Here is a 15251-nt window from a genome sequence, read left to right on the forward strand (position 1 = left end):
AATTCAAAATAACAACAATAAAAATAAACTTTGAGTTATGTAACAAAACTATTGAGCATACAAAATTTGAAGTGCAATATATAAATTTTGGTACAACCCAACAATGATAGCAGAAGTAATTTTTAAACTGTATAGCAAAATTTTTTTGGCTACGTATAAAAAATTCTATACTACATCAATAAATTTGTGTTATATGTAAATTTTTTTGTACTATGTGCAAAAATTTAACTATATTAACAAATTTATGTGTTATATATATATAAAAAATTGTATTAGGTGTAAAATTCTTTATACTATATTAATAAATTTTTGTATCTTCTAACAAATTTTTTTGTATTATATCAATAAAAAATACGAAAAAAAAAGCGTATAATATATGCACACTTAAATCTTATATATTTATACGTGTAGTATCACTACAAATGATATTTTTTATATAAAATAAGTTAATACGTAAACATAGTAAACATGATAGATGCATAAATACTTAGTATTATTTCTGGATGATTGCTATAATGCTTAATAAATGGTGTCTAATTTATTAAAATAAATAATTAGTTAATATTTAATAATTTTAAAATATTTATTTTTTATTTAAAAGATAATTTAGATAATTTAGATATTAAATAAAAATCATCATAAAATTCACCTTTTAGGGTCATTAGATATTCATTATTTATGTTTTTAGGTCTACAATTTGAGAGTGAAACCTCACCCCAACTTCTAACAATTTTACGAAATTCTTTTCCGCCCTTTAACGAAAGCATAATTCCATCGCGACCTCTCCGTGAGACCTTCTATCCTTCCATTAATGTCTCCGTCTAGAATTAACGGATCTTGCCTACGTGGATCATAAGTCAACAATTTAATAGACAAATTGCCCCCTCTTTTTCTTTTCTTTTCTCATCTCCTCCTTTATGCGAACCAGAATACCACCAGGCCAACTCTCTTCTCTCCTTCTCCTCAACATCATTTTCGGCCACCATAATCACCAACATCTACTACTATTCTCTGTTCTCGCTGCACCAACCTACTATCACCTTCTTCTTCTTTTTCGCTGCACTAATCCACTACCACCTCCTTTCAATTGAGTAATTTTATCTGTTTAAATACTTGAATTTAGTTTGGGACATCGTCGTATGAGTTGTCCTTTTTCTGGATTTTGATGATTGAGTATAGATATTTACTTAAAGTATCGATTTTTATGTGAAAGAGTGATTTGGTTATTATAGGGTGTGTCGGTGTTTTAAATTGTTCGAGGTAAAGTTCTCTATTTAGAATACAGACTTGGAATTTAGTGTGAAACCCAATAGAGACAAAGTCCCCTACTTGAAATGCAGACTTGGAATTTAGTGTGAAACCAAATGAGATAGGGACAAGTTAGTGAGAAAGGGATTGTGAGGATAAGGAGAAGAAAAAGAGAGAGGGTAGTCGTGGTAGTGCGGAATTGCCGACAGTGAGCAGAGAAGTAGGAGGAGAGATATTGTGGTTTTGGTTTAATCAAAAAGAAAAAGAACGATGACAGTGGAATGGTGCAACAAAAACAGAAAATGGTGGTGGATGATGATGATGGTGGCCAAAAATAATAGAGAGGAGAAAAAAATGCAGAGAATGGTGGTAGTTGTTGGTGATGATTAGGGACCAGATTGGAGTTATACTCCTTCTATTGACAGAAACTTTGACAGAAGAATCAAAATGTTTGATGGAAGTAATAGATACGAGTCGCAATAGAATTATGCTTTCGTTAAAGGACGAAAAAATTTTTTGTGAAATTGTTAGAGACCGGAATGAAATTTCACTCACAATTTGAGTAAATAAATCTCTAGCTTTCTTGTATTCGATAAATCTTTGGTATTACTACTTTAGCATTTTTTAGGAAGCATATCATTCCTTTTAATATTAAAAAAGTAATATAAATATCATTTCACTTTTTTATAAAATATGTGCAACTAAATTCCCAAAGTAGTCCCCCAGATTCGGCCCGTGCATCAATGTTGCCCTTTATTTTTCAATTGCATTAAATATACTCTTCAGTTTGAGCTCCGGGCTACATACAGATTCTTCTACCCAATTTCGGCATGAGTCAGCAGGTGGAGCGTTGACCTGGCGCTGCCATGTCCACATAGGACGTCTGAAACGATGTTGTTTTGCATGTAGGGGGAATGAAAAAGAACGGCGTCGTATTGTCATACAGGGGGTATTAAAGAGTTTCTTGGACAAGGATGATCATTTACAAGTCTTTCTTCTTCTCTTAAACCGTTTCGTGTCCTCCTCCTCCTCCGAAGAATGTCATGACAGTATGGCACCTTTGCGATTTCCTGAGTTAGCAGGAGAAGGAAGGATGCAAACCATAGGAAGTTGCTGAACCAGAGGGTACCATCATCATGAGTTTGAACAAGGTTAGCAATATTGTTACCGATTGAAAAGAAATTTTTTTTGGCTACTCATTGATCATTCTTCATTTGAGTGGTTGTTTGAGGTGATTTCATTTGCGTTTGCTATTTTTTTTAGACGATTATACTGTCAGGTTTCTTGTGGTTACTATGTTAGGGTGGGGTTTTGTTTGCTCTATTTTTTTATATATGAAACAAGGGATTTTTTCATTAATGTTATTCATGCGGAGTTGTGATACACTGTTAGTGCTGCATGTGTTTAATTTGTTTATTTATATATGGTGCAGATGGATGAAGTTTTGGATATTATATTTCATTATGGAGGAACTTTTGAAAAGGGTGTTGACGAAAAGATGGGGTACTATCCCGATAATAGAAGCTGCCTGGGTGATGTTGAGGTGGATAGGTTGGATGTATTTTATCTGGGAAATTACTTTAAGGAGCTAGGTTATGACAGAATGAAGGAAGTTTGGTGGCTTGTACTTGGGAAGAGCATTGAGGTGGGTTTGAGGAAGTTAAACACTGATGCAGAGTTACAAAAAGTGTGTCGGATGGGTTCACAAAACCAGGGTCTTATTGATGTATTTATTGAACATGAGGTTTCATCTCTTGAACTGCTGCAAGAGAAGGAGGTTATGATATATGTTGATGATCAAGTAAGGGATCTTGGAGAGCAAGCAAAAAAAAAATGCAGCATCTATTCCACACCATTGTGCTAATCCCATTGCTGAAGATACTCCCACTGTTAACATTAGGCGACGAAGTGAGCAGGAGGTCAAAGCCTCAGCTACGGTGCCTAATGAACAACAACTAAAAAAGAAGACTAAGATAGTCCCCACTAAACCAACTCAAACCAAAGTGAGCAGGAGGTATTGGTTCAGATCTGCTACTAGGGTAGGTTGCACAAAGGGTCAGAAAAAGCCGCAGGGTAGCAAGATACCTGTAATGTTGTTGTCCTCTGATGAAGGCTCCTTTAATTCTGATGAGAGTTCAAAAGATGAGCCCTATAAACCAGTTAAGGAAGACAGCTTGTTTGATTCATGTGTTGGGGATCCTATTCCTTCACGTAAGCTAAAAAGTAGAAAGAAAATTACAAATAAAAGTACTCAAAAGGGTAATGGGAAGGAGATATGTATGTGTTGATGACGACGCTTTTGTAGAGGATGTTTCTGATTTTAAAATAGATCTTGGATTCATGGGAGGTCTGAAAATTATGATGCCTACGATCTTGGGACTGATTCCGATGGTGCCAACTCTTGGCATTCATTGGAGTTGAAGACTACACCGAATTCTGAAGATGAGCTAGAGGAAGAGGATGAATCTAATGAGATGTTTCCAGTTTTTAGGGAGGTGCTTGGTTTGGTAAGTTACATTTAGAGGTTGGAATGAAGTTTAATACTAAGTAAAATTTTAAAGAGGCTGTTAGGGAGTATACCATCCAGGAGAGAAGGCGTATTCGATTCAAGAAGAATGATAGAAAGATGTTATGGGCAGTATGCAATTTTGGATGCTAATTGGTGATACTTTTCACTTTCTGTCACAAGTTTGTCATACATTAATTAGTTACTGGATTATTTTTTCATGTTTAGTTGGTTATTTAGTTACTTGGTTACTTAGTTAATCATTCACTTAGCTAAGTAGTTAGCTAACTGCTTAGTTACTTAAACTACTTAGTTACCTAATTACTTAGTCACCAAATTAGTTAATTAGTTGGTTAATCGGTTAGTTAGTTACTTAATTAGTTATTTAATTAGTTAGTTACTTAATTAGTTATTTGGTTGTTGTTTCTATTATTGCAGGAATCCCGTGTGTACATGTTTGTGCTGCTATTGCTAGAGTGAACAAGTATCCAGAGGATTTCTGTCACAAGTTATTAACTATGGAGTCATACAAAGTCACATACAGCCACCACATCAACCCCCTACCTGGCCAACAATTATGGAAATGATCTGAATACAATAGGCCTTTAGCACCATTGGTTAAGAGAAAACTGAAAAAGCTCCAAACCAAGAGAAAAAAAGATGCGGATGAAGGAGGACACTCTAACAAGAAATCAAAGCCAACTACCACTTTGAAGAGGCAACTACGATCATTTACTTGCAAATATTGTCTGTAAAATGGTCATAGCAAAAGAAGATGTCAGAAAAAGAGAGCTGCCGATGCTGCAAAAGCTATTGTTGTTGCTGCCAAAGTTGCTGAGGCTGTTATAAAGGACCCTAAGAATGCTGCTCAAAATGGCATTGCAACTACATTTGCAAATGCTACAACAACTAGTACTATTGTAATTGCCACTGCAGCTGCTGATCCTACCCTCTTGTGGAAGTGGATGTCCAACAGGTTGAGATTGATCTATCTCAGCCATCATACTCTGAAGCAGAAGACTCTCAAAAGGTATTATCTCATAAGGTTTCATATTATGTATTTTAACTATTTGGAATATTCTAATTTCTATGTCTGTTTATGTTGTCATTTGTTGTCATTTGTTTGCACTGTAGAATCATCCACTTAAGAAGAAGACACCAACCAGACCTGCAAAGTTGCTACATAAAAGAAGGTCACCTCTTCTAACAGGGTTTACAATCTTGAATCTAATGCAGGGAGCTAGCGAAGCCACTGCAGCACAGTTGGTAGGCTTTCTCAAGTTTGTGCCCACCCCAGGATTCAAAGCCCCAAGAAAAAGTTATTAATGTCCATAGGTTTAGAATGTCAGTCTGAAAGTTTGTGTTATTTTATAAAACAATTATGACAATGTTCTTCTTGTTTTTTGGTGTGTTGATGGTGATTTATAGACTTTTCTACAATTATGTTACGGTATTCAGGTTACCAGAAAATAGCTAAAACAATGCTAAATTTTTTTTTTAGTGTTATTGTCATCACTGTATTATTGCAGAACTTTAGATTAATTAATGTTATTTTGGATCAATTATGAATGATATTTTAAGTTACCTATTGTTATTGTTATTTATCCATTTGATAATTGTGTGTTCAATTACATTTATAAAAACAAAACCAGGGAAACAAGCTACCAAAGAGTACAATCATTCATGCAGCCACCTTATATCAATTACAATGTTTATAAAATGGATTACATTAACATCATGGTTCTGCATTGCAGAAGAACTGATTATATTCAAACCTTCAACACCAACATTAACACAAATATAAATACTATGAAAAATTCTAAACCAAGCACTTGGATCACCACTTTTACATTTTTTACATCTATTTCCAGTTTACCCACCTTCTATGCAATGTTCATCTTCATCTCACCCTTCTCATTTTCTTCATCAAATTTTACCGGCACCTCATTTTGTACAGAATCTGCCCAAACAAATAACCTACACCAATTTTTTCTACTAGTATGCAAATATACATCAAACTTAGCAAACATCTACCTCAAATCAACAATACTTAAAATTTCAAGAAGTTACTGCACTAACATTATAATCGGGCACCCGAAGAACGGCTTATTAGGATGCGTCTCTATCTCTGTCCCTGACCATCTAAGGACCGGCCGACGCCCACATTCGCACCACTCCGAAATTAGTCCACGCTTGTTTCGCACATTGTTCCTTGTCCAATTTTCTATCAAGAGGAGTGATTCGACGTTCCTGAAATGTGACTGCCACTCATGGACACAATAGCAACGGCAAGAAGAAGAAAAAGAAGAAAGGAAGGAGGAAGAACTATGATTAGGGTTTATGATTGGTGTCGAGGACTACATTGGGGGATTTTAAAAGGTATTCCACATCAGTTAGCTGTTTCAGACGTCCTACGTGGATGTGGCAGCGCCAGGTCAGCACTCCATTTGCTTACTCATGCCGGAATTGAGTAGAGAAATCTTTATATAGTTCAGAGCTCAAACTGGAGGGTATATTTAGTGCAAATGAAAACTGAGGGACAACGTTAGTGCACGGCCGAATTTGAAAGACTACTTTGGAGATTTAGTCAAATATGTGATTGGGTATAATTAGTTAGAATGAAGAGTAGTGAACCCTCCCGCCAAAAGTTGAAAGGTTGTGGCATTTTCCAACCTTCCCTGTTTGACTGTTAGGTTTGAAACTCTACTTTTCTTCTTCTTCCAGTGTGATAGATCCCCCAAGCAACCGCCATTCTCTTCAACCAACATGGATCATTCCTCTCCTCAACCATCATCGCCCTACTCATCTTCAAATTGTAACAGTTTTGTTCCTTGTTTTGAACCCGTTTCAAAAGGAACAGAATTGAAACATCTCAAAGAAAGAGTAGTTGAGGGAGAAGAGAAAAACGTGTTGGTGTTAAAGGCTTTAGAATCCCTGAGCTCAATAAAGGATTGCTTGTCTAGAGTAGCAGAGGGATTAGAGGGAGAAGAGGATGTAACTTATGTGAAAGAATTATCAGAGGAACCAGAATCAGAATCAAATGAGCTAATGGAAGTGTTAAAACTGGTTTCAAGGTATGCAAGGGAAGTGGAAACAAGGATTGAAAAGCACAAAGAGTTGAGGAAGAAAGAGAAGAGAGAATTGGAGAGCAGCCTTATAAGTTTAACCGAGGAGAATAGGGATGTGAGTAACTTGCTTAGGATTGCATTGTTGGAGAAAGAGGCATTGGAGAAGAGAGTGAAAGGCAATGAGCATAATAAGAGGATGCCACTTCTGCAGTTTGCTGAATATGGTTTGCACAAAGTTGGTTTTGGATTCATGATGGGGACTGGCACTGTTGACCAACCTATAGAGACTAAATCAGATAGTAGTGAGAGTGAACATGTTGTTAGTCTGGTAAGAACTTCATACGAGTATTTTAAACATTTGACTTCATCATATATTCATTTATCTTTTATGTGTTGTTTAAAAAAAGAATAAATAAGGAGATTCATGTAATAGAAGATTCCTCTGTTACTTTTGAATGCAAGGCCTCAACAGTGGAAAGGATAATGAAGAACTTACGCCTTGAAATCACTCATTTGAGGAGATCTTTGGAGGAAGCAAGGTATTATGACAGGAAAGATATGGAGAGTGCATACAATGCAGTTATTGCATGCTAAAATACGTATGACACATTCATTGCAGGTCAGACACAGAGAGGCTCCAATGTCTGACAGAGAAACAAAGCAAAGAGATTGCGGAAAACAAGGAGTACATCAAGGACTTAGAAGAGAGAGAGAGAGTGTTGGCTCATAACGTAGAGGAGTTTATGATGGAAATCAGAGAAGCGGAGGAGGAAGTTGCAAGATGGAAGGAGGCTTGTGAGTTGGAAGTAGTAGCCGGAAAGAATGAGATTCAAGAGCGTGACAAACTGGTAACACACTTTAATATTTATTAACTAAATTATATTTATATAAAGTTAATATTTACTAACTATTAGATGATAGACAAATTTGACTAAATTATTATTTAATAATTTTTAATTATGAACTTCATATAAAGATAAGTACAAGTGAGCTTTCAATTATTTCAATTATTATCTAATATGGGATACGTATATAAGGTGGATGCACTGAAGCTAGAACTACAGAAAACGAAGGGTGCATTGGAGATATCAAGGGGGAAGCTGAGGCTGAAAGAGGAGGTGGCAGCAACGGCAATAGCAGCGCAGGAAGCAGCAGAGAGATCGTTGAAGCTGGCAGATACAAGAGCAGTGGAACTTCGGGAGAGGTTGGAGGAACTCACCAAACAGTTGGAGGAAGCAGACAAGAGGGAACGCACTACTCACAAACGAAGAAGGCGAAGGCGTCTGTGTTGGCCATGGCAGCTTTTCAACCTCGCCTCTCCCCCTGAAATGAATGCCTTGCTTTACTGACATGTAAATAATAAAAATCTTTTACCTATCCAAGTTAGGAGAAAAAAAATATTTAAATGAATAAGAATTTGTTTCATTGCTATTAAGTTATTATTTAAAAATAATAAGCGAATATACCGAAAATAGCTTCCGTAGTGTGCGTCTTCTTGTTGGACGCTGGGTGGCGTTAGGGTTTGCAGAGTCGCGCTTCGTTTTCTGGAGATAACTGACACCTTTGCATTCCGTCACGGTACGACACTTTTTGCTCATGCCTTTATTTCGTTCAACCTTCAATTTACATTTTCTTTTCTTCATTTTTTTTAAACAATTCAAGACTAATATACTATTATTGGAATTGAGGATGTACCAGCTTTTCAATTTCTCTGTTATTCAATATTCATACTCGAAACCCAAGATTCGGTGAATTAAATTATTTTTGTTGATTGAAAACGGTGGAATTTGATCTGAATTTCAGAAGCCAGTTGATTCTTAATAATAGTTAATAGCAAGCTATGGATCGTAAAGCAGAGAATGACAGTGTGACGAAGAAGTTGGTTTCATCATGTGATGTTGAAGCTTTGAAGAAGTGCTTGGAAGAGAACAAGGGTGACTATCTCAAATGCCAATCACACATTGAAGCTTTTAAATCATCTTGCTCAATCAAGAAGCCTAATTCACCCCTTGATTCTGCACCTCACCTCAACACATCAAGCTAGATTCTTGACTTTCATTTCGAATTTGAGTCCCCATGGAGTGGTTGGCAACTTGTATACTTGTATTAACAGTCAATAATTAGTGAGCAAAGTTGTAACTTTGCACAACTATAAATTTTCATGAGTGTTTTATTCATATAGCAGTGAACTGTTTGTAGGGGAGACGATGTGTAAAAAGAAGATAGGCAAATGGATTGTCAACCTCTGATCAGCATATATGACAACTGTTCCTGCATGTATAAATTATAATCAGATTAGCCAATCATTTATAAAAATTCGGTTTCCATTATCCAGAGGTGCCTCGTGTTGGACAAATGTCATCTGATTCTGATGTAGTTTTGTACCTTTCCCACTAACTTGTCTTGAATAGAATAATTTAATTGCATAACACATTCGCACTGAGGATAGGACATCTAGCATGGAAGCTTATCTTATCTGCTAGATGCACTGGGATGAAGACACAAAGAAAAGTTGCATTCCCTTCCGATTTTATTTTGAGAATTATGTTTTTTTATTTGTCTAAGATTCATTTTCCAGTGTAAATATCACATTGAAAAATATCTGGAACAGCCCTTACTTAATTCTGTGCACAGTCAAATTTCTCCGGTGAACATTTTGCTTACAGTAAGTCAGTAACACAGTTCCCAATTCTTAATGGTGATAACCACCTGAGGATTTTTCTCTCATGAAGTATTATGAAAGCCTATATGTAAAGAAGTAGTAACAGAATGTGCCAAAGAAACGAGATTGTCACATTCCCTCTCTCACAGAAATTCTAAGACTCTTCCAACTTCCAAGTACAAGAAGGTCCTATTGCAAATTTGCAGGCCATGATGATACACATTCATAAATTGGTTGAGACTATCGTTGTATATATGAAGCAGCTTAAGAAGAATACTAGACACCCAACTATTCCTAACCAAATCTATCAAATCTTCATTTCGTGTTGTTCCATCATTAATATACAGCTAGCCACCAAAATAATGCAAAAGAATGAAGAAATTTTGTGTTCATGGCTATACTTTATATTCATCTATGCCAGCTTAAATTACATGATCATTGTTTCTTGAGTACAATGTGGCCATGCTCATCCTTATCGAAAAGACGCTCAATTAATTCTTCCCAGCTTTCCTCCACTGTACTCCTATTAGTCGAGCCAAAAGAAGACTCACCCTGTGACCTTCTTGAACTCTCCTCTCCCTCCTCTTCAAAAGTACCATATTGTGATGGTGGTGTAGAAGCATGAGGAACATCTAATGTCTTAGCTCTTTGTAATGCTGCTTTGTATTCTTGACTGTGTCTAGTTAAAGTTTCTTGCCGCTCCATCATTTGCTTTGCAGGTATTTGCATCGTGTTATCTTTTTCCCGCATCAACTGCAGTTGGCGAAAAAACATATGCATAAGGTTGATTCTTGTTCATTAAATAGACAAAATGCCAAATTACCAGAACATGAAGAATATTCGCAGATTTACGGACATGCTGAAGGACAGAGAGAGGAAAATATGAAATGCTTTTTTATGATTCTCGTTAGTCCATAAGATGAGACTTAAGAGGCAAACAGATTGTTATCACTTTCATACTGAAAAATGTAAGTTTAGTAGTTTTCTCAAATTTTATACTCCTCTATGTTTTAACTATTTCAAATCTTAAGGATGGATTGTGGGGAAAATGCAAATAAAGGCAACCATTACAAGGTTATTAGACTTACATCAAGAGCTCTTTGTGCTTCTTTCTCTATCCAAATGATGGCATGATCTGATGTAGCATTACAAGAAAGGACTATATGCTCAAACCTTCCATCTACAGGCACTGCTGTCCTCACAACTGGGGGAAACCTTCCCAGTCTGCACAGAAAAAGGCATTCATGAGTTGCCAAAAGGAAAATCTGTATTAACATTCTTTTAAAATGGTGCATATCTAAATGGTTTCCAATTAAAGAAACAAAAGAATAAGTATATCCAATATGACTAAAACAGATATGGTTGCGTTCAAACCGTAGGTAAATTTCAAAGTACAGTTACAATTCTTGTATAAACTCTTCTTCAAATCCAAATTAAATACCTAAAAGGCTTTCTCTCGACAATGTGGTAAAGGCGACCAGGTGCATATAGTCTCCTTGGATCTTTCAACATCGTTTCCTCTGGTATACATGTATCTCTCATGCACCTCAAGCACAATATGCATGGTAAACTGTCCACCCAAGAAAACAACCATAATGATTCCACTATTTTACCATTACAAAAATTGAATAAATAAAATTACATTGACAATCATCTCCACTAGCTGTTGACATCAACTAATTTCATTCCAAGATAAAATGAAATATAAATGTATCAAATTTCCTAAATGATGGATATTATGAAACATAGTGAGTAAACGATAGAGGTAAAGAAGCCCAAAATCTATTAAAAGAGAAAAACCCATTTCAAATCCATCCAGGCACTAGTTGGCAGTCCCAAACAACAAAATCAAACTCAAAACTCAACTTTAGAGACTAAAATAACTGAGAAAAATCAGAGGGGAGTTGTAGCATAGACTTTAGCACACTATAACATGCTCTAGCACTGTACAACAAATAGGATATCTTTGGGCAAAGCCTTAAGACATACCAGAAAAGAGACTTGAATATATCTTCCAATGGAGTGGCTGTCCTTGGTAAGAAGTCATCCTGAAGTACAACAGAGTTGATGACATCTGCATATCTTACTGCCAAGTTTAGAGACATACATCTAGCAGGTGCAATAGCATAGCACCTGACCCTCTTCCTCTCGATATTTCCAAGTCTATCCCGATTCTGCACCACCACCATGCTCAACATTGCTGCTACTCCTGATCCAAGGGAGTGTCCAGCAAAAGTCAGAGTGTAATTTGGATGCTTTTCCACCAATTCCCTTAAAACTTCACATTCAGCATCCAAAACCCATCCGGCCGCCTTCAGCAGCCCATTGTGAACATATCCCCCATCGAATTTCCTCTTCCCCAATCTATTATCCAACAGAACTGCATAGTCACTCTCCTTTGCCAAATTCAGACCCCTAAAGGCTAGTACTATATCAGCATGATCGTGATCAAGATACAGCATATAGGGCGGTGCGCGCCCTTGTGTATCTTCATATGTCTTTCTGAGTACCAACCAGTCAGGGTTGATTCCATAGCCACCAGGAGGTGCCCAAAGAGGGTTCCGAAGATCATCTTCATACACGGCCAAAATATAGCGACAAAGGCGAGGGACAGGCTCAAATTCTTCTGCTGTGGCAAGGCCCCAAGTCTCGCTGTCATGGCCTGCAGTATGAAGACATCGTTTCCAAGCCCAACGGGCACAAGCCAAACAGTAAACACACTCAACAAGAGGTATGCCACAGACAATTGACATTATGTGTGCCTATACACATACTAAGTAAGATGTAAGATGTAAGATGGAATCCGAAATGGGGGTTTCCCACAATATGCCAAATTTTCTGACTTTCCTATTCACAAACGAATATCAATCTCAAGTGAAACTAGCAAGTGTGCACTTAAATGCAACAAAAGTACTTTATTACTTACAATATACAGAATATCGATACTAAAGTTGTGGAACACCTATCACAGATCAGAAGCAATAAATTTTGATAGCAGATGTAATGTAACCAAAAAGGAAAAAAGGGAATAAGTTGTATGTAGTATGTGATGAGAAGTTCAACAAGGTAGTTATATGCAGGTAAAGAATTCAGTAACAACAAATTGTGATTTGAATAAAGTAGATGCCAAACCAGAGTGGCAAAACGATCAACAAGGAAACAACAGGTTACAACAAACGTAACTTCTTGCTAAATGCTGTAACAGTTGTCTCAACAAACAACTAAAGTACAATATGGAGAATCAAATTAATTCGGGAAACAATTGCAAAGGGGATTGATGAATATCAAAATTGAAAAATGAAGTATTCCAGGGAAACCCAGAAACTCTAAGACTCAAACTCTGATGCTGATGGAACCTCAAGGCAAAACTGATCAGTTTGATCACAATTTTCTACATTGGCTAATAACAACCAAAAAGTGTTGGAAACATCTAGGTACCAGAAAGGGAAGGACAAAAGAGTAAAGGCACCCAGGTACCAAAATTCAAACCAAAGAAGAAAGTTTGGCTGGAGACATCAAATTTGGCGTTGGCAGTGTCATAGGCTTTTTCACGGTTGGAAAAACAACCTCGGAGGAGGTTCAGATGTATGAGGATAGAGGAAAAGGGTTGGGTTTTGGCGTTTTGCCTTGTGCTGAGTTGTGAAGTCATATATAGTAAAACTTGAATCTTTTATTCAATTGATGTTCAAAGCAAAAAGGGGTGGGAGGAATGGTGGTGGATGCACCTGCAAGTCAAAGGCTAATTGGTTTTGAATTGCTGGGGAAGATGACATGGTGCAATTGATGAATCATGAATGGAACACGTTCATCATTATTGGTCATTGGCTTTCATATTTATTAGGTAAAGTTGTGTCTGAGTAAATAGTTTTACTATTTTAATGGATTTAATCATTTATTGTTAGATACAGTTATTTGTGTCTCACTCTCCTCTCACATGACCCATGCTTGGACTTTGGAGTGTGCTGCTTTACTTGCATTGTTTGCACATGACAAAGTTGATGCCATTGCAAATGGAGCTTAATTAAAAGTTATTTCAACAGAGGAGAGGATAAAGTAAATTTGTTGTTCTTAATATTTGTAATTTTTTTAAAATATTTTTAATATTTAATTTTATTTAATTGTATTTTTAATGTTTTTTATGTATTTAATTTTATTGTATTAAAACTATCTCTAAATGTTGGAATATTTTTTTAAAAATTGCAATTATACTAAAAAAGTATAATTACAATTACAATTTTTTTTTTTAGTTCAGAGCAATAAATTATGAGACTCAAAGTTGTTTTTGGTGAGATAGTTGATGGGCTAGGCCCAGTAATTAAGGAGAGAAGTCCACATTCCACAAGCCCAGCTGGAGACGAAGGTGGGTCGTCTCTGATAAAAAGGCAAAGTATGCGGCTTAAGCTTCGTTAGAAACCCTAATTTCTCTTCCTTCGCACCTTGCTAGCTGCTGTAAGGGTTTCAGAAGCTGCCACAGGTAATGACTCTCTCTCTCTCTCATTCAAGCTTCATCACACTCTTCTGCTTTCTCCGAACAATTTCTGAACTGTGTGTATTTTTGGGATCAGGAAATGGCTCCTAAGCAGCCAAGTTCGGGTATGTTCGTCGGAATGAACAAAGGTCACATTGTCACCAAGAAGGAGTTGCCTCCACGTCCCAGGGATCGCAAAGGGGTAAGTTTTTTTCTTAGTCCCTTTTAGAATTTTGAATCTAAAATTTGTAGCTGTTAGATTGTAGTGCTGTTATTGAAACTGCAATGTAATTTACCTTGTGTTTAGTTTAGCATCTCTGTAACAATAATCAATCAAATTAAGCATATCGCTGATATTCCAATTTCATGTAACAGAAAACAAGCAAGAGGGTGCACTTTGTAAGGAACCTAATCCGTGAGGTTGCTGGTTTTGCACCTTATGAGAAGCGTATTACTGAGTTGCTCAAGGTTGGAAAGGATAAGAGGGCGCTCAAAGTTGCTAAGAGAAAGCTTGGAACCCACAAGCGTGCTAAGAAGAAGAGAGAGGAGATGTCCACCGTTCTCCGCAAGATGAGGTTAACGCCATCTTCTTTTTCCTCTGTCTTATGCTTACTATATCTAGAATTTGCTCATTGATGCTCACGTTATTCTGTGCAGGGCTGGTGGAGGTGGAGAGAAGAAGAAATGAGTTTTATTTACTTTATTCTGTTTTTACAGGAAGAGGATCAATGTTTTGGTCATTTTAGCTTTGTTTTTTGTTTAATTTGTTTAGTTCAAGTTGTCACTCTTTTGACATATGTTTTGTTTAAACTGAGACATCATTATGGAAAGTAAGATCGCCTTAGTTTGTGTTCTACTGCCAATTTGTGCGGAACGACTGATGTCAAGTGTCACAATAGCTTGTCAATCATATGTGTATGTTAGTTCACAACACCCATCGAATTATCTTCATGGGATTGGAAAATTGCAATTTTAATGAGATAATCCGGTTTTGTTCTTAACCATTATTAACTGTGAAGCATTCTCCACCAATTGAGACAACATAAATAGCTCAACCCAAAGCTAGTTACCAATCTCATCACCGCTACTAATGACGATCCCAAATTTCCCCCAACTACATCTAGCATTCTCCCATGATTTGCTCTCTTTTTTAACTCCTTCGTCGTCACTTCTTCAAAGCTCGCAAGATAATATATTACGAATTGGGTTCTTTTTAACCCATTCGCCCTCATCCCTCTTTTTAACCCATTCTCCCATGATTTGGTTTCTAGCACTGAACGAATGAGTGATTTTAGAACT

At 36.6% G+C, this 15251-nt stretch overlaps 3 protein-coding genes across 4 annotated transcripts; 2 read left to right on the plus strand and 1 right to left on the minus strand.

Moving 5' to 3' along the window:
* The first annotated feature begins 6506 nt into the window (after positions 1-6506).
* LOC110275331 (uncharacterized protein At3g49055) lies at positions 6507-9152 on the plus strand. Of its 2 annotated transcripts, none has more exons than XM_021131145.2 (5): positions 6507-7150; positions 7285-7361; positions 7442-7670; positions 7860-8400; positions 8626-9152. In XM_021131145.2, the coding sequence occupies exons 1-4, from the start codon at positions 6521-6523 to the stop codon at positions 8169-8171; spliced, it is 1248 nt and encodes a 415-aa protein (XP_020986804.1). In that variant the 5' UTR covers positions 6507-6520; the 3' UTR covers positions 8172-8400; positions 8626-9152. The 2 variants fall into 2 exon arrangements, with proteins under 2 accessions (XP_020986804.1, XP_052109811.1); XM_052253851.1 differs by having other exon boundaries at positions 8650-9152.
* A 623-nt stretch (positions 9153-9775) lies between these two features.
* Positions 9776-13328, minus strand: LOC107467047 (uncharacterized). Its single transcript, XM_016086063.3, has 4 exons — positions 11474-13328; positions 10926-11054; positions 10573-10708; positions 9776-10237 (listed from the first exon to the last, which is right to left on the minus strand). The coding sequence occupies exons 1-4, from the start codon at positions 12235-12237 to the stop codon at positions 9920-9922; spliced, it is 1347 nt and encodes a 448-aa protein (XP_015941549.1). The 5' UTR covers positions 12238-13328; the 3' UTR covers positions 9776-9919.
* A 466-nt stretch (positions 13329-13794) lies between these two features.
* Positions 13795-14953, plus strand: LOC107467080 (60S ribosomal protein L36-3). Its single transcript, XM_016086113.3, has 4 exons — positions 13795-13958; positions 14050-14154; positions 14328-14527; positions 14610-14953. The coding sequence occupies exons 2-4, from the start codon at positions 14053-14055 to the stop codon at positions 14638-14640; spliced, it is 333 nt and encodes a 110-aa protein (XP_015941599.1). The 5' UTR covers positions 13795-13958; positions 14050-14052; the 3' UTR covers positions 14641-14953.
* The last annotated feature ends 298 nt before the right edge of the window (positions 14954-15251 follow it).

The sequence above is a fragment of the Arachis duranensis genome, chromosome 9 (assembly GCF_000817695.3).
Source record: "Arachis duranensis cultivar V14167 chromosome 9, aradu.V14167.gnm2.J7QH, whole genome shotgun sequence".
NCBI classification, from domain to species: Eukaryota; Viridiplantae; Streptophyta; class Magnoliopsida; order Fabales; family Fabaceae; genus Arachis; species Arachis duranensis.